General features: G+C 36.6%; 1 protein-coding gene across 1 annotated transcript; it reads left to right on the top strand.

The window, feature by feature from the left end:
- Nucleotides 1-786: 786 nt before the first annotated feature.
- On the top strand, nucleotides 787-11935 carry STEAP2 (STEAP2 metalloreductase; the record flags this gene model as incomplete). The annotated part of the gene is made up of 4 exons (XM_080639628.1): nucleotides 787-1317; nucleotides 2858-3385; nucleotides 5022-5186; nucleotides 11651-11935. Exons 1-4 carry the CDS (start codon nucleotides 826-828, stop codon nucleotides 11933-11935), a joined length of 1470 nt encoding a protein of 489 aa, XP_080495754.1. The 5' UTR covers nucleotides 787-825.
- Between the last annotated feature and the right edge of the window lie 7287 nt (nucleotides 11936-19222).

Raw genomic sequence — 19222 nt, 5'->3', positions numbered from 1 at the left:
ACGGAATGCTTTCCCATGTGTTTGTCTTCGGGTTTATCTTCTCTGCTTAGTTGGAAAATTCTATTTTCATTTTTGACCTCCAGCTTTGAATCCTTACCTTTGCACCTACAGTTAATTCTTATGCATCCATAGCCAGACCTAGAAGTCTGACCTAGCAGTGTCATTGGTGATCTCATGAATAGGACTTTACAAATTTCAAGGCAATTGAAATTGGCAAGTTGTCTTTGCCAATGGATACTTGTGGGCAGCCCATCTCCTAGGCTGACAGGTATGTCAGATGGATGTCTGTCATGGTGGTACAATGACATTTGCAGGTTTGAGATTTTTGCATCCGTTCCATCCTGGCCAATATAGGATACCACAATAATAACCTGCATAAGATTTTAATGGAGTTCAGCTTCCCTGAACTCAGTGTCCACAGGCCAGCTATCTCTATCTTCTAATATTTTTCATGATTATCCAGGATTCTTTACATGTATCTTATTATCCCATTGACCATTAGTTTCAGGAGCACAGGGTTATCTTGTGATCCAGTATTCCAGTGGCAGATAGGAATAGAAGATGGAAAAATTGTAATTTACTTCTGTATTATTGAAGTGCCTGAAGTATTTTATGTTTCTCCTTTTACAAAATTTATTTGCATATACTTTATTAAGGAGAAAATAAAACATGAAACTTAGAACCACAGATTTTGCTCACAGAGATGTTTATGGATTCTGATGTCTCATAAAATTGTATTATGCTAAATTTTTCCTTTTGTTGCTTGTTTTGTTTTGTTTGTTTTTTTCTCAGAAGAAATCATTGTAAGTGTGGTGTCTTGGAAGTATGGAATCAATCTCTATGATGGGAAGTCCTAAGAACCTCAATGAAACTTTTCTACCAAATGTTGCCAATGGCATCAAGGATGCCCGTAAGATCACAATAGGCATCATTGGAAGCGGAGACTTCGCGAAGTCGTTGACAATTAGACTTATCAGATGCGGGTACCACATAGTTGTAGGAAGCAGAAATCCTAAACTTGCTGCTGAGTTCTTTCCCCATGTGGTTGATGTCACTCACCATGAAGATGCAGTAGCAAAAACAAACATCATTTTTGTAGCCATACACAGAGAACATTACGCCTCTTTGTGGGACCTCAAACATTTACTCGCTGGTAAAATTCTGATTGATGTCAGCAATAATACAAGAATAGATCAATATCCGGACTCCAATGCAGAGTATTTGGCATCACTTTTCCCAGATTCCCTGGTTGTCAAAGGGTTCAATGTCGTTTCAGCTTGGTCACTGCAGTTAGGACCAAAGGATGCCAGCAGACAGGTAAATGTTATATTTGTATTAATGTAACTTCTTTATAAGATGGAAATGACAGGAACTGAATGGAAGCAGCCAGAATTCATGGGTTTCATCCTGCTTGACATAGCATGCCTGAAATTCTGGGCCTTTAGTTTAGCTTTTATTGGCTACTAAAACTTTCAGAGTCTAGTTCATTCCACTGTAAGATACATAGAGTAAGTGGTCCAAATTGTTTCCTGGGATACCTGTTTATTGCAGAGGAAATGTGGATAGTAGCTTAAACTAGGTAGTTGACCTTCAGATGACTATGGACAGAGGAGAAGAGTTGGGTCTTAGTGTCTTCTGTAGGAAATATATTAATTTTTGTCCTTATGCTCTGTACAGCGATAGAAGCAGCCTTCCCCAGAGTATTTTAATTTCAATATTGATTTACATGGCATGAGCTATTGAAAGAGATGCCCAGAAATCTGAGGTCCTGATCAAAGGGCTTGGGAGTCAGCTGTTCTAAAAATGCACTTGCTCAGCGTAACGGCAAAGTGAATGAAAGAATTTATCTAGCTTTTAGAATGTCCCAAGATCATAAATATGGGGAAGCAGAAGGAGGCACATATGTTTCTAAGTGATCATTCATTTGATCCAGGACTACTTGGGAACATCATGTTCAAATTCCTTCCCAGTATGTTCCCCAAATCCATCCTGCATATAGAAAAGGCACCTTGATGTTTTTCATGCTTTGCTGATGTGATAGAAAGGATTTAAGTCTACGCAAGAACCCAGCACTTCATGGCTTTTTGGACTCTGAGAAACACATGAGAAATGGCTGGTATAACATGACTGCTGGGGGCTAAATTGAGTTTTCTGGCACTTCAGGTAGATTTTAAAAGGAATGCAATTGATACATAATTAGCATAATTTAAAAAATATCCTCATTATATTGTTTTTGTCCCCTTTCAGAATAGCACTGCATTATAAGTAATTCTGTCAAAAGGGATCACGTTTGCTCTAAAGCAGATGGTCAGCAAACAGTGTTGGGCAAACTATGCCCCACTGTAAATTTTAAAGGACCTTTACTTTGGAGCAGTGCATTTCTATGAAATTAAGCTAAAATTGTTATACATGGAGAGAATACAGAGTTTTCTGCATTCTGTTTACAGGACAGCTATTCTGGAGTCATTATTCAAGATTCCGGTGTTTTTGAAATACTCGTGATCTTCTGAAATGCTTGTAGCCATTGTTTCAAGTTCAGTACAGTCCTGTAGACATCTTGTGGGAAGTGGGGAGTGGGGTTCAATTTACTGATTATCAGGGCATCCTGCAGTCAAGAAGAAGCCGATTTCATTTTGGTTACTTTGTTGCTAAATTAGTGTGCATAGTTTCACTTTAGCTGGGTTTGTATGTAGTTTCATTCTCTCTTGGTGATACAAACTGAGACAGCAGCGTACAATTCAGCAGTAGTGCTGTTCTCTTGACCTGGAGGCCCTTAAGGTTTTTTTTGTGGTTTGGGTGGGTTTTTCCCTTTGAGTCTCTCTCTGACTACAGATGATTCACTTGACTTTCCCAACAGGTCTATATATGCAGTAACAATGTTCAGGCTCGCCATCAAGTTATTGAGCTTGCCCGCCAGCTCAGTTTTATTCCTATTGATTTGGGGGCATTGTCATCTTCACGAGAGATTGAAAACTTACCTCTGCAACTGTTCACACTGTGGAAGGGGCCTGTACTGATTGCCATTAGCCTGGCAACATTTTTCTTCATCTATTCCTTCGTCAGAGATGTAATCCATCCATACGTGAAAAATCAGCAGAGTGACTTTTACAAGATCCCCATTGAGATTGTGAACAAGACTCTACCAATTGTTGCTATCACTTTACTTTCTCTAGTGTATTTACCAGGACTTATTGCAGCTGCTTATCAGCTTTACTATGGTACTAAGTATAGGCGATTTCCACTTTGGCTGGACAACTGGCTCCAGTGTCGAAAGCAGCTTGGACTGCTCAGTTTTTTCTTTGCAACAGTGCATGTGGCATACAGCCTCTGCTTACCTATGAGGAGATCGGAGCGATACTTGTTCCTCAATATGGCATACCAACAGGTAAGACAAACTTTAGTTCAGTGAGCCAAAAATGCCTTGGTTGTATACGTATGGCTCATGAATACAATACGCTTGTTTTCTTAACCTGTTCCACTGTTTTCAGTGGTGAATGTTATGGGTTATCTTATGCATAGCTAGTGTCAAATAAGACAGGAGACTAAAAGAAACTTACACATTGTGCTCACCTCGTGCATCAAGTTACAGTCAAGTTTGTGTGGTAGCAGGAATCAAGGATGTGTCCTACTTAAACCCCTGATAGTAATGTACACAAGGAGAATGTAGGATAGACAGGATAAGAGCAACAGCAGCAAACTTCTGAGGTACATTTCTCTCTAGGTATACATAACATATGGGGGAAGTATGTATATCATAAATGCATTTACAAGTGTGAAAAGTATAAGGGTAGATAATGTAATAATGTTTACAGATACATTGGTGTTTACAAAATAAAAATGCTGTTACTTTGTAACATTTTTGGACCACTGGTAAAAATATTCATTAAAAAATATGTGAACATCATCTATTACAGGCAATAGAGATTGACTCACAGTTCTCAGGAGCAATTGCTCTTGCATAACCCTGAAACAATCTCTGATAAATCTGTTATCCTTTAGAAAAGGGTCTGATGTCCTGTTTGTCACTGAGGTAGCTTATTGTCACTTCTAAAGTAGCAGAAAAGCAGCATTGCCAGAAAAACAACATTGTCATTCAGCACATAAAATCTGCAGGAAATAGAGATGTGATGGAACCGATAGAAAAGCAAACTAAGGAAATCAAATCAAATGGAACAAATTAGCAGGGTTTGGGTCCACAAATTCTAAAAGGGGTATCATGAAAAACTGAACTGAAGAGAAAGGCAGGAAGAGCAAAACTATTAAAAAGCAGCAAGAAACTGTAATTGTTCACACTTAGTATTAGTAAAGGACCCACTGATACTTTTACTAAGAAATTATCTTGGGTTTAATAATATTGTAAAATTCTTACTTTCTAATACTCTTGGTCAGCCTCTTTAAAGCCATGCCGTATTACAATAGTTCACCTGAAAGTGGAAAGCTGGTTAAATATCCAAGCCTCTCAATTGTTAAGGACCTGAGTTATTTCTTTTTTTCTGTTAAAGCTCTCCAGTGAGAACAATCTTGGATGTATCTGATGTCAGCAGTGAAATAGGCAAGGTAACTTTGACTTAGCGTAGGGAGCTGAAGCAAAGCCAGGAAATGATGCTAAACTATTTCTAAATGCTACAAACTAAAAACAAATTGCTGGTTCACCCAATTTATGTTACAGAATTTAAGTTTCCAGGGTCTGAAGAACACAGTTACTTTTCTATAGCATATAGCAATACACAGATTTATCTGGTTTTATAACATACTTGTTATAAATAGTATATAATGTTAAATTTTCTTTTAACAACTCATTTAAGCTTCCATGTTTAACATATTCTTAATCTAATCTAACAAGAGCCAATACAGGTGGCAAGGGAATAGTTGTTTTTCTCCAAGACATGAGGAAACCTCTAAAATATTTGACCCCATTTTATAGTTGTCCTGTGACTGTAGACTTTTACTCAGCAAAATAACTTCTGTGATATTTTTAATATTTTCTAGAATAAAGTGCTTCCTTTCTGCTCTTTCATCAGGTTCATGCAAATGTTGAAAATTCTTGGAATGAGGAAGAAGTGTGGCGAATTGAAATGTATATCTCCTTTGGAATAATGAGTCTTGGATTGCTTGCTTTGTTGGCAGTAACTTCCATCCCTTCAGTAAACAGTGCCTTAAACTGGAGGGAGTTCAGTTTCATTCAGGTGGGTTACTTTTTAAATAAGGGGATTTTGTTGTTAACAAGAATTCCTTGATGATATGATGATGAACAAAAGCACTTTGCAACATGATGAGAGCTTATTTTTCCCTTCTCTCTGGTAAGTTAATAAAAACAACATATCCTTACTCAGCAGATATATTACCATGAAAGTAATAAAGCATTTCATGAGTATTAGAATGGGAATTTGCATTTCACACTTCTTGGTCTTAAATAATCACATAGCTAAGACCAAATGAGCATTAATCTATTCCTTTTCCCTTGTTACAATTTCTTGATGAATTCAAATTAGATAAATTTGGCCAAACTCACTAAAGGCAATGATCTTGATGAGATGCTACTATATGTAGATGCACACAACTGTTAAAATTGAAGATTTAATTTGTCCTGCAGGATTTTTATTGCACAGGCCTCTGACAGCCATTCAATTTTGCTTCCCTTCCACTGTGTGCAAATTAATACAGCTCTCAACTGTGTTATTCCTATTAGCTGAAAATACCTGCTAGCTTTGTTTATTAAAACAGAGGCTTTTCCAGGTCTTGGCATGTCTTCTGCCACCCTCCTTCCTTAGATAAATACCTACAGCATGCAGACCTGATCAGCCCAAAATACTGACAAATACAGGCTTTAAAAAACAGCCTAATGTTTGCTTCCAAACAAAATTGCCATTAGTTTTAGGTAGCAGTCAATGATAAGAAATTTTACTAGGATTCAGACTTGTGATAAATAATTTTATTAGAATTCAGTCTTGTGATAGATTTCGCAAGTGTATACACACAGTTTTGGGTTTTGTTGTTTTGTTCTCTGACTTTGGAGACAGTACTCTAATCTTAACTGTCTCTTTTCTGATTAACTTTTTTTCAACACAGTCACTGTAATAATAGTACCTAATTCTTAGACCTGTCACTGTACAAATTCCAACCTTCAGAATGCAAGTACTGACTTAACTGTTCAGGACTTGGGTTGTGCTTCATAATATACATTTTAAAGGGAGTGATGAGGAATGCTTCTTTGGCTGTACCTGTCAGAAATCTTCTGTCTGTAATGTCTTCCCTTCCCCTAGGGTTTCTGTTGGTGGAACACTCTGAGTAGGTGTACAAAAAGTTGGCTGAAAAATTTTTCAAATTGGAGTTCCCCTGATAGAACTGTTTATTCATGCCCATGTTTTTGAGCCTTCAGAGGGGGTCAATACCCATTTTTTTATTGTTGCAACATCCCTGCCATCCAAAGTTCTCTGTGGAAGGAAACAATAGTACTGCTGTTGGATGATGTAAATCAGTGCAAAAGCAAAAACATGTATTCACTTGGGAGTGAAGTGATGCCTTTAAACAATAATAACTTCCAGCCACAAACCCAGCAGTTGTGTCTTATTTTTCCTTACTCAGATTTTCAAATTTCCAGCTTGCATGTCTGAGTCAAAACCCACACAATAATCGCATCGTGATGTGTCTACAGTGGCATTTTTATTGTGTCAGATTTACTGCAGTTATTTCCACTGTAAACAAAGTCAAAATAGTTCCAAATTTAAATAGTTATGAACTTAAATCAATCATCTGTTTCAGGAATTTGATTTGGACCAAGTTGTTTGCTCTAGAGGTTACAGTTGATACATACTGAAAAGAACTGGTATTGGTAATTAATTATGATCATTTCCAATTTTTTCTCACAAAAAATACTGAACTACTAACAGTTAATGACCAGCAAATATATTTTACTTTGTCATTAATTACTTCTCAGGATGTACGTTGTTCTTTATTTAGTTACTTGCCCTTCAAAAAAGTCCTCTTGCTTTATTCAGTCAGAAAACAGACTTTCAGTGATCCCTTACTAAAGTAAAAGGAGGCTCCATTTCTGCACAAGCTTCATTGTACCCAGTATGCAAGAACAGATAAAACATCATAATGCTTAACGCCTTTTATATTTTTCTTTACTGAAGTGCAATATGATGAAGTGAATTTTAACTTAATTTCCTTCATTTCAAACAATTGAACTGTTAGTCCACCATCTCAGTGCTGGGAAGAACAATGTATCTCTAGCTTTAGTCCTGAATCTCAGATGATTTGCTAGAGTAATTGCTGAACTTGCCTTGCGTCTGACAGATGAGGCATCAGACAGTCAGCCCACTTAAGACAGTTTATCCCCTTAGCACTTCCCACTGAGAACAACATGCTATTTCTTGCTCATCTTGGTAAATGCAGTCTCATCAAAATAAGGGTCTGACCTCTTCTAAAGAGTTTTACTGCTACAACATACTCAGTCTTGAGTCCTACTAAGAAAATCTGAGTTTAGGATTAACAGATTATTAACACATACAGTACAAACAGTTTTCTAGCCTTGTTCCAGTAGTACAAGCCCTGAGCAGCATCTCCCCTACCTACAGTAGTTCAAGCAGGTCTCTACCACAGTCTGCCTAATACCATAAAGAAACCCCAGCTGTGAATGTTTTTGCCCAAAAACCACTGGTGTCTTTGATATCCCCAATTGTTTTGGAGATGCCTTCATCTTACGTAGCCTAGTTTCACAACACGGTTGTCAGTGCCGAAAAATACCTTAATTATGGGAAAAGGACTTTGAGAGGAGAAGCAGTGTAGGCTCCACTCATTCCCTCAGAGTATGAATGTAAACGGAGATGTGAGAAAGTTGAATAGTGATGCAAAAGAAAGTTACTGTGTCAGCCCTACCAGGAGCTAAGAGACCAGCAGAAAACTTGGAGTGGCTGGAGTACAGAGCTGACCACTGTACAAAACGAGTATCTAATTACTTCATCACAATTCAGAAAGAAACACTCGTGACATCCAAATGAAGAAGCCACAGAATGAGACAGTGATGAAGAGTTTGCTGAGTAGGTGACCCTACGTGATATAAATTTCACATGAAACTTTTCACGCATCTTAACATGACCTGCAATTGGAGCTTTCTGAACAAAGACGTGGGGAAGAAGCTGGGGATGATAAAGTAATGCATCAGTTTTCTTAAACACCGCTGAAGTACTCTTTCTTTTCTAAACATATTTGGATAAGGAACAAAGGTAGACATGGGCAAGAAATAAAAAAGAGTTCATATTTTGTCAAAGCAAGCAGAATAACAAGCCTAAACTAACACACTGCAAACAGAAAAAGACATTCATTAAAAGCAGTCCTTGAACGTTCACATGAACTACATGGAAATGGAGAACATTGTTGCAAGCAGTGCTGCACCCCGTGCTTCAGTCTTCTGAAGGAAGTTGAAGTTAAACTGTAATTATATAATGCAAGCATAACTAACCACTGCTTTTGTTTTCCAGTCTAACAGTTCAAGGCCAAAGCACATCACTCAAAGTGGCGATGGGCAGAGCAAACTGGCTTTGAAAGCTAAGCTTTAGATTTCTTAGCAAAAATCAGTGCAAATCTGCCATTTGCATAGTAGGAAGCTGATGTTTTTGTAGACATTCCTTTTGTCTGCTAGCACAACCCTACAGTTCTTTGGAGACTAAAACTTTCCTTTATTAATTAAAAGTATCATTAAAACTTTTCTTGTGCACACACATGGAGGAAGGGCTGTCCTGCCTTGGTTCTCCCACAACAATAGGATACTTTTCCCGAAGAGTAAAGAAGGATGAGGCCTGAGTATTTAGCAATTGTATGGGTAAAATTCCAGTCAGAATTGCTGCAGCCTGTTGGTAAGTTTAGCAATATCCTGTTACTGGAGGAATCTGAAGTATACCTTGCATAATGTAGGCTTTAGAAAATACTTTTTGTATATATAAATTGCTTGGAACTACTCGACCATTGAGGTAGAAATTCCTGAAGCAGATTTGTCCTACAGCAGATTGTGTCTCTGTATATGTACATCTTCTTGGTAACATTTTAGGATTTTCCTCCTGCATCTTTTCCTCTATGTTTTTCTCTAACTTTTAAGCTAAAAGATAGGGAAGTACACAGGAAACGTGCTAATCTAATTAGCTTGCAGAAAACACAGTATTATGGGAAATAGAGAATCAAAGCAACCAAAGATGCTCTTCCCCTTTTCCCAGCATTACTCCTAGAGCTTAGACAGAGGGTTCCCATGACTTAAAACTGCTATTGCTACTCACTCATCAATGTAAATTTACCAGTGAAGGAAAAGTATCCCTTCTAGCTGCTTTCAGAAGTCCTCTGCTCTTAGATAAGTCAGCATCCTGTGTCCGGTCCTGGCCACCCTGTACAGACATTGCTGTAGCGTTTGAACATTTGCAGGTACAGAAAAATCAAGTCTTTATAACAAAGTTTTGTACTGATGCAGCCTTCTGCAGTGGCATTTTACGTAAGTAGCAAACAAAAGCAGAATTGCTTGTATTTCTGGAAAACTCATTGTCAGTAGCTGCACACTGGGATAAATGTTCTTAATGGAATTTTCTAGTGCCGATCTGCCCTGACTAAACAAATGAAATACTTCAGAATGCTAAGTTGTGTGGAGGACATCCTCTTTTTAGCTAAGCGGTGTTATTACTGTCAAAAGGTACAGCACAGAAATACAGCAGTTAACGGCCTGGTAGAAGAAAATACCATCAGTAGCTGGCAGAAGCTCCTATAGGAATGTCTTTGTTGTCATATTTTTAGATGAGCAGTTCAAATGGTCCAGTACATACTAGTACGTGCTCTATCAACACTTCAAAGGAGCATATGGCAACCTTCCACAAGGAAAAAAATGAACTTAATAGGGGTGCATTGTATATTTTTCTTTTCCTTGTAATGTTAGTTCAAAATGTACTGATGTAACTCTTAGCTTCCATTTTGACCATTAGATGGAAAGACTATATAGATGTCTTAAAACTGTAGTTTGCATATGGAAATTAAACAAGCATTTTTTATTTCATTTTTTTATTATTTTGGGAAGAGTCTGTATAACATTTACGTCCAGTTTCTTTTTCAAGAATTGGTATAGTTCTCACCAGTAAGCCTGACAAAGAAGGGAGGGATGTGATTCAGTTGTGCCTTCTTCCCTGCTGGCAGTGATACAACAACAATGAATTCAGGACAGTAATACCAGCAAAAACCTGCAATAACATATTCAAACATCAGGTTTTATAGTGTTGTTTGCTATCCAAATTTCTTAGCATAAGTTCTGTATAGATACTGCATATGTAATTTTTATATCTACAAGTGGTTGTCTGTTCTGTTTCTTATAGGACATTTTGGGAGCAGATTTTTCTTTTCAAAAAAAGGTTGCAGCATACTTAAGACATACAACATAGCTTTGAAAGCATTGGCAAAAAAGTGCATGAGTATTGGCAAGTTGAAAACAAAACATGGTGCCAACCTCTAAAAATCAACAAAAGTATTTTCTTTTTCGTACCATTACATCCGTGAATCTTTGCAAGTAGTATTAGCTCAGGCATTCGTCTCTTCCTAGAAACTGGTTCTTCTTGAAGTAGAAAGAATTAATTCTTTCACTGACTATAATAGACCCTTAGGATGAATTTTAATTTGCCTCTCTGCTGGAATGAAACCAAACCTTGATAGCCAGTTACCTTTCTTAATATTCATTCTGTTTCTGTAATTTTCTACAAGTGCTTTCCAACCAAGTTAGTCATTACACAGTTTTGGCCAAAAAGAGGTTTTCTTCATTTGATCACTATCAGAATTCAAAGCATAGTAGTCTGTTGTTGGTTTTTTTATCATGGTTTGGAAAAGTCAAGGTTAATACATTTAACTTGAGTCTGCAGAACAGCACAGCTACAGGATTCTTAAAAGGGCACATTCATAGAAATGGCAAATGACCCCTATTAACACTGCCGTCTGTGGCATGCTCTGGATTTATATAAGAGGTCCTCTGTAAGGTGCTCTGGGAACCTTCTAATTCACATTCCATCAGGCACTACCTGTTTATGACAAACTAACTGCATCATTTTGTTGTGCCATATGCCCAAGTCGGGCAGTCCAGGTATTCCCATCAACCAGGCAACAGCTGATGGCAAGAGGTGAGGACAGTTTACGTTAACTTCAGGCAAATAGATGTAGGCCATTGCTAGAAAGAAGCGAACTGCACCCCTCAGTGATAAAAATCTGGAGTGTTAGGCTCAGATTTCCTTCAGGAGAATTGCATTGTTCAAGAATCACAAATCTTGGAAGTGATCTACCCTCACAGTTAAGAAATGGGAAACTGTAGTTCCAGTAACTTCACTGGCATTGTTCCTTATTCACATACATATCCTGAGGTTGACTTTCACTACTTAGAATTTGGGCAAACATATTCGTTTCAACTTTGATTAAGGCCTACAAATGCTAGCAGAGACACATTGTAAATCAGTGTTCAGTTCAACCCATAGTTTTCAGAATGATAACTTTAAACCAAACACTACCCATTTAAAATAGCGTATAGGTAAGAGATTTTAACACAATGTCTAATATAAGGGTTAAAATAATGGGTTAGAGCTGTCAGGACCAAGTACCATTATCTCTTCTTTTTCCCCTGTTTTCTTTTTTATCAAAGTCTACGCTTGGATACGTCGCTCTGCTCATAAGTACTTTCCATGTACTGATTTACGGATGGAAAAGAGCTTTTGAAGGAGAATATTACAGATTTTATACACCACCAAATTTTGTTCTTGCCCTTGTTCTGCCTTCCGTTGTAATTCTAGGTAAGATCATTTCACTTTTGCCTTGTGTAAGTAGGAAACTGAGGAGAATTCGAAGAGGATGGGAGAAAAGCCATGTTATAGAAGAAGTAAGTGGGTCTGCTCCACATCTCTCTCCAGAAAGGATAACTGTGATGTGATGTGTTGGCACTGTTGTAGATGTTTGGGTTTGGAGGTTTTTTCGTCATAAACTTGTATTTGTAGGAGTTGAGTTAAAGTAGGAGTAAAGTCATTGTGGACTTGCTTGGTGTACAGTACAAGCTCTCAACCAAATTATGAGAAATCTGTAACTAGAAGACTACTACTTCAGATTACTACAAAAGTGTTTTTGTTTTGAGTTACAGAGGCCAGATTATTATGAAATCAGAATTTTTAATATTCCTTTGCACAGTCTTATCACAACAGTATTTTATTATAACCATGCTTTCCAGATATTTGACTTAGAGCATATTTGTCAGAGCGCTATTTATTAATGCCACATTTTCTGGGCAGTGTTTATTTTATTAAAATCACACTCCTGGGTTAGTGAGTTCAGAATATAGACTAATAAAGTTAATAATTTAGGAAATAATCAGGTTTTGAAACAAATTAATTTTTAATGATGTATTGCACATGTACAGTATATATCTATTTGTGTGTGGTTTTACACCATTTCACAAGTTGAATATGCAAAACCACTTTCAATTATGGTGTAATTGTACATCTTATAAGTGAATAGTATTGTACTAACAGGATTGTTTTTTCCAAAGTATTGCATAGATTTTAGACCTTTGGCATCTGTTTATTTCCATACATCATATAATGAAAATTCAAAATTGTGTTATATAGAAAGACATGCAGGTATGTGTGCAAGCAACTAATTTTTTTATTTTAGAATTATTTCAAAATATCAGGAAATATTTTAAAATGTTAAAAAGAAAGCTGAGAAATCTGCAACAATAAAAATCCATTTTCAATGTGAAACTTCCAATATGTTGGTACAACAGGGAAGTATCACAATATTCATGTTCTATATGTTTTTACACTGCAGTTTCAGTTATTACATATGAATTTCCCAGAGTCTGTCTCAAATTCTTAATATCTTTTTGTGCAAATTCAATCTTCTATTTTTATATGAAAGCCTTACTTTTACAAGTGTCTCTGGGATATGCCTGAATTTTTGAGAAACGAATTATTATTCTTATACTTAAAAACGAATTTATCTCTAAAATTTGTCATATGCATTTCCTGTGAGATTCAAAAGAACGTTCACAATTACTTATTACTACTGCTTTGTCAGGTTCTACTCTCCTCTAACAAAATAGCCAAACTCAACTAATGCTTTCAGGCTGCCTCTGCTTCATTAGCAAAACCTCTATTTCAGTGAATCAGAATGTGGATTTGGTCCTATTTTTTTTTACTTGTATGAAATGATATTTTTCTTATCTATATTTGCACTGTCTAGGATCTCTGATGATCTCTGACTTTCTTAGCTGGACCTTCACGTATTATTTATTACTTTGCAAGAATTTGTCATCAGTAGGATACATCAGAAATATACAGTACTTAAACTTGAATTTCTCCTTAAAAATCACTAGTCCTGTAAATCTCACTATCTCTGTAATGAAACCAACAGCTCCACAGAACAAGAATCGAGATTCAAACTTTGTCCATGGTTACACCAACCTAAATCTAAAGAGATCATGCTGTTCTGAATTCAAAAAAATCTACAAAAATTTTATTTTCATTGTAGTATTCATATTCCCAAAACTTACACATTAAGTCTGTGTGTATTCTGGAATTGCTGCAAATCAAGAGGCAAGAGACAATTAAAACTTCTAACTTGTTTTGCCTGTATTTTGCCATTCCAATACAGAAGGCTGTACATTTCTTGAAAGGCTTGCAGAATTATATGTAACTGAATTTCCTGACCTGTTTCCTATTCCATTATTGCAAAGGGAAACCACATATAGCTTATGCATTTGTGCTTCAATTCTTTAAATAAGGTTAATTTTAAAAATCTCAGAATACACAAAGTCATGGAGAATTGAAATGGGATAAATACCATGCTGCAATCTAGCCCAGTCCTGTGCCCAAAACCTGATTAAAATCACTAGAATGGGATGGTATAACTACGAGCAGAATTTCATACTACTGAACAAATTAAAGGCAGAAACCATTGCTGTTGAGAATCTGATGACGTTTTAAAATTAAATATGCTGCTATTATTTTGTAGTAACTCTACACTTCTGTACAATAGGCAATAAACACCGCTGTTCCCTACAGTTACCTAATTGATTTGATGCAATAGCGATAATGTCACAGAACTAAGTAATTAAAAATTCCTGTCAAAGCCAATATATATTGTACTGTAATGCAACCACTGACAGTATATACAGAAATGTATTGGCCCTCTAGCCTATGCAAAAAGTTATTTCATCATTAAGTTTCTTCATGAGTGTTTAAACTGTTAAATTTTGAGCTGCCAAAGGTGTCTGGAAAGGATAATTATGTGTTGGTCCTTTTTTCCAAACCGTGTGTGTAGAAAATTAAAAATGTGTTTTGATTTTATAAGTTACTTGAAAGGTCGAAATATTGAAGTATTAATAAATAGATTATATTTTTAGCTCAAATATATAAAGACATTTTGTGAAATATTTGTGCTACAATAAGACATGGTTTCCTGCTAGGGCATCTATTTACTGCTAACTGGAATAACAAGTTGACTTGTGATTTAATATTTTGTAGTCTATAAGGATCAAGTCACTCTAACAAGACACTGTTAAGTCTGAAAGTAAAATTACTCTCACAAGTTTACTACACATTATGTATCATATCATGCATATGTTTAGTCACGTAAGGAATCTTTATTTATTTCTATAGAACTCGCATTCGGCCTTCTCACTGGAAAAAGACCTGAGGCTTAAAGTTTATTTTTGATTGCCTGAATATAAACAACTAAATTAATTTACATGTCTTCTTAGTTACTTAGGAGAATAAATACATATTTTGAGGAATAGACTGCTATTTTTGTGTAGCTTTATATAAATTGCTTACTGCCTAATGAAAAATGAATAATGAAATAAACTTAATTTCATTACAGTTCAGTAAACAAAAAATAGTGCTTAATATGTAATACAGAACTATACATAATCTTAGAAAATAGAGATCTGTATATATTTAGCAACAGGTTATTTTTTCTCTGGATATTAATGTATCCTTTCTTACATTGTCTAAAATACAGTTCTATTACAGATTCCATATGTGTGTTTAATTTTACCTTGAAATTTTTAACTGTGGCAACCATATACAAGTTAATTAAGTACCCATGTGCTTGAATTATTTAGATATTAATTATTTTGTAATTGTTTTGCAAGTTCTTTGCCTGTGTAGCTTGTGGTAATGATTACTGTGAATTGGTGCCACATCTAACTTTTTGTTCCAACATTGTCCGTTATATGATGTGCCAACAAGAACGAGTACATTTGTACTTTCATTTGGTGTTACTTATCTATAAAATAGCGTCTGTCTGTTTGTGTCTATATGTTATTAGCTATACATGCTGCCCAACTAGCACTAAGGGAAATTATTAATATGAGCCAGTGAGTTCCCAAGTGGCTATAAAATTTCACACGTATGAATATAGTTAGGAAACAGCTTTCCTCTCTGCAGGTTTCCTCTGAAAGTTAAATCTATCAGGTGCATAAAGATTAGATAGGTCAAGTTTTTCAGTATAGTATTTTCATATATGCAGTGGTAGTGAATGCATATTCATAGTTCCTTTCAGACAGTGCATCTCCTAACACAAGTTTTTGATTTCTTGGTTGTTCATCCTGTAGTACTTTCCGTCAATGTAATGATTAATGTTGCAGTACTGATATTGTATCATTATATGATACTGCTTGAATTAATTAGATTACAGCCTTTGAAATAAGTGGCACATCGAACTGACTTGAACAATGATCTCTATAATTATGTATTGTTTCTGATGCCTTGCTGGCAGTGTCTTGCAGTGAGCATAGGATGTCTCCCATGTGCAATATTCTCTTTGTAGCTGTGTTTGGCAATTTGTGCTGTCTCTGAACAGGGCTATTATAAATTATTAGTGATGCTCTTATCTATTTTTCCATAGAATGTGTTTTACACAAAAATCAATAAAAAATCAGTGTCAGGTATTTGGCTTTTTCTTCTGTGCTTATGCATAATAAATTTTAGCTTGTGTTTCTTTATAATGCATGTGTGCTGTGATCAACATTTTCTCTGAGAGGTAGAACTTGAATGTGAGTTCATTAAAAAAAAAAATCTGAAGGGCAATTTGTTTCTTTTGCAATGACTGGATAACAGATATTTCACATGGACACCCTGGAAAGCCATATCCCATATCCTACTGTGAGGTATTCTCCATGTTTTTAGAACAGAGAGTAAACACTACACTACTGTCAGAATATATTCAGCCCACTCATTCAACAAACAAAAAGTCTGGCAAAAGTGAGACTGCTAGGCACAAGTAAGTTTGCCAAGTGGAGATACTTTTCCTGTATGGTTGAATACGTGAGAAAGCACTACTGTTTAAATGAGAAAAACAGGTGAACCACTTGGCAATCCTTCATTTGGGAATATATCCCTTTTTTCCAGAGAGGCTTATGCCAACATAAGAAAGAGGAAAACAGTACATGAGAGGTAAAATCCTGCTTAACTAAAGGTCAGCAGCATAAACTGTTCTGAGTTCAGACAAGTCAAGATGCATGAGTCAGTGAAGCTGGCAGGATTCATATTGCTTTCACATTGTTACAAAGCCTTCCCAGATTCCCAGATGGAATTCAGGTACTTTTAAAATTCAGAATATTTGCTGTCTATTAGTGCCATGCCTGACATAACAGTAATGTTTTGGTCCTTGAAATCTGCCTTTTCTTCCCTTCTTTTTATTTTTTTTTTTTTAAATCTCACCCATTTTCTGTGTATCACAGTGCTTGTTTTACTGAGTGTTGATGCCGTGCTAGCAACTGGAGCCCAAAACTTACACCTTTGTCCAGCTGTACCTTGTACTGTATAAAACTGTAAGTTCTGTCTACCGTGACTTACTGCATTTCCTCACATTAATAAAGATCAGTATGAAAGCCCCCCTCAAAACCATACCACTCAGTGACCTGTTAATAGTATAGGCTGGTAAATCCAGATGTTGGAAACTCTGTTAACTTTACAGGTTTAAGGTTGAGTCCACTGCCAGCCACTTCAAAGGTCTTCTTTTTTCTGTGGATATCAAACACAAGAGGTCTGGCAGGATAGTTCTGCATTCTGCTGTTCCCATGCCCCTCCCACCTCCCCCTTCTTCTTCCATTTCCTACTGACCAAAAAAAGATATGAGAATGAAAAAGAAGACAAGGAATCAACAGATGGATTCTTAGAAAGACTCTGATTTCTGTACTATAAAGAGCTCAGTGTCATATTGTTAAACTGTAGATGACTTTGGAAGGTTACAGGTTCATACAGCCAAGGAAAGGGCATCACTTGACTAGGGCTGAAGACCCCCACTGCAGCACATGGAAGATGAATCCTCTACTGAATAACAGTCCTTCAAAAGCTTGCAACCTAACTTGTAAGACACTAAAGGAAATAATTCACTCAGCAAAGTCAGCAGGAGATTAATGGCAGACTTAGATACGGAGCCACCTTCTAATGTACAGCTGTGTTACACACACAGAGTCCTGTAGTTTTATGAAATTTTATCCTTACCTCAGGAATAGAGTTTGCTGAAATGTCTCTTCACACCGAGTTAGTCCTCAGCCGAAACAGAAATTCTCTCTACATTGTCTACTTTGTAAACACTTTCCTTAGCATTTCTGAGACTTAGCATTTAATATTTGTGAATTAATACCCTCAGAAGTAAGATACTATAGCCTTGATGTCCTGAATGTTATTTGTTACCAACACAAGAGGTAGATGCAATAAAAATACAATATAAGCCTGTTTGGGGTTGAAAACTGTTAAGTAAATATTTTCACAGTAGATTGCAGGTTTTTGGGGTTGGATATTTGCCATTTGCCAAGGGCAGCAGAATCCCTGTAGTCAAATTTGCACAGTGTAGCTTTCAACCCACTTTTAAAAGCTTCATATATGAAGAAGGTGCACAGTGAGCAAATGGAGCTTTGCAATATGATCTTTGGAACAGTCAGCCAACAAATGGCATGTGACCTAAGCTTATAATTTACAGACTAGATTGCCCAATTTAGCTATGTTGTCTATACATTTGTCATTCAAAACACAAGCAACAGAACTTAAAACCACTTAAACCACAATAAAAGAAAATTTTAGCATTTGGATTTTGTTTTGTTTTTTTTTCTTAATATATATGACTTCAGTAAGTATCTGGGCACAAAGCAAAAAAGACCACAATCCAGTTTGTTCAGTGATGCTTGCAGACCTGTAAGCACTGTCATTACAATTCATATCAAAAGCCTAATAGAAAATCTTGTTCCATTCAGTGTAGGCCCAGATACAAGACAGCGACTGAGAATGTTCACAGAAACAAATGTTTAAGTAGAATGTGGAAGGGCTAGTAAAATGCTTACTGGAATGGAGAGATGTGTCTACATGGATGGCTGAAAAGCATCAAACACCACACTGGCAGCGGCATTGGCATGTTAGGTGAATGCACTGTAATGTCATGTCCTACATGTCCTGCCATTGTGTGACCTGTGTTCCTACCAATACAACTCAATGCATTATGGCTGTCAAAGTGGTCACTGCATTTTCCATATTAGAGTCCCATTCTATGGTAGGCTATATTTTTGCTGCCATTCTGGAGTTGTATACAGGATGAACTTGTACAAAATGTAGAGCATGGATGGGTATGTGTGCTCTCGTACATTTTCCCTGTGATGGAAGGAGAACTGTATAGCGTATGTGAGTACTAAACATGATACACATCTTATTTCTGAAGAAGGTATATATGAAGTGTGGGGGGGTGTAGCATTCAAGCTGGGAGGAATGAAAATAAAAACTGTGTTGGTTATAGTTGGAGCCATAAAGGTTTCTTTCTTGTTTCTGTTACCAGTTACTTCTTTTCCCATAAAAGCTGTCTGGAGATTCAAACAGCTATCCTAAGGATTTAATAAATTTTTTTGCATATTTAAATGTTTCTTTGGAATCACAGGAGTTAATTATTTGTTAATGAAAACTGGGGTTGATATCAGTCAAAGACTTGGGATTTGTGAATATCCAAAGCTGCATATGTGTAACTTGTCCGAGGCATTTTGCGAAGGGCAGCTGAAGTAAGCACATGGTGAGGTGTCACCTTTTGCTGCAGCCACTTCTGGGTGACCAGCTCTTCTTTGGGCATTAACCCAGCACAGGGCCTGGTGTTCCCCAGCCAATTTGGTGTTGATGGGCTCAGCCACGCTCCCTGGAGATGGTATTTCAGAATGTGACCATCAGGTGTACATGTATCC

Source organism: Psittacula echo (genome assembly GCF_963264785.1).
Source record: "Psittacula echo genome assembly, chromosome: 2".
Classification (NCBI taxonomy): Eukaryota; Metazoa; Chordata; class Aves; order Psittaciformes; family Psittacidae; genus Psittacula; species Psittacula echo.
This window is presented reverse-complemented; position numbering and strand designations above follow the sequence as displayed.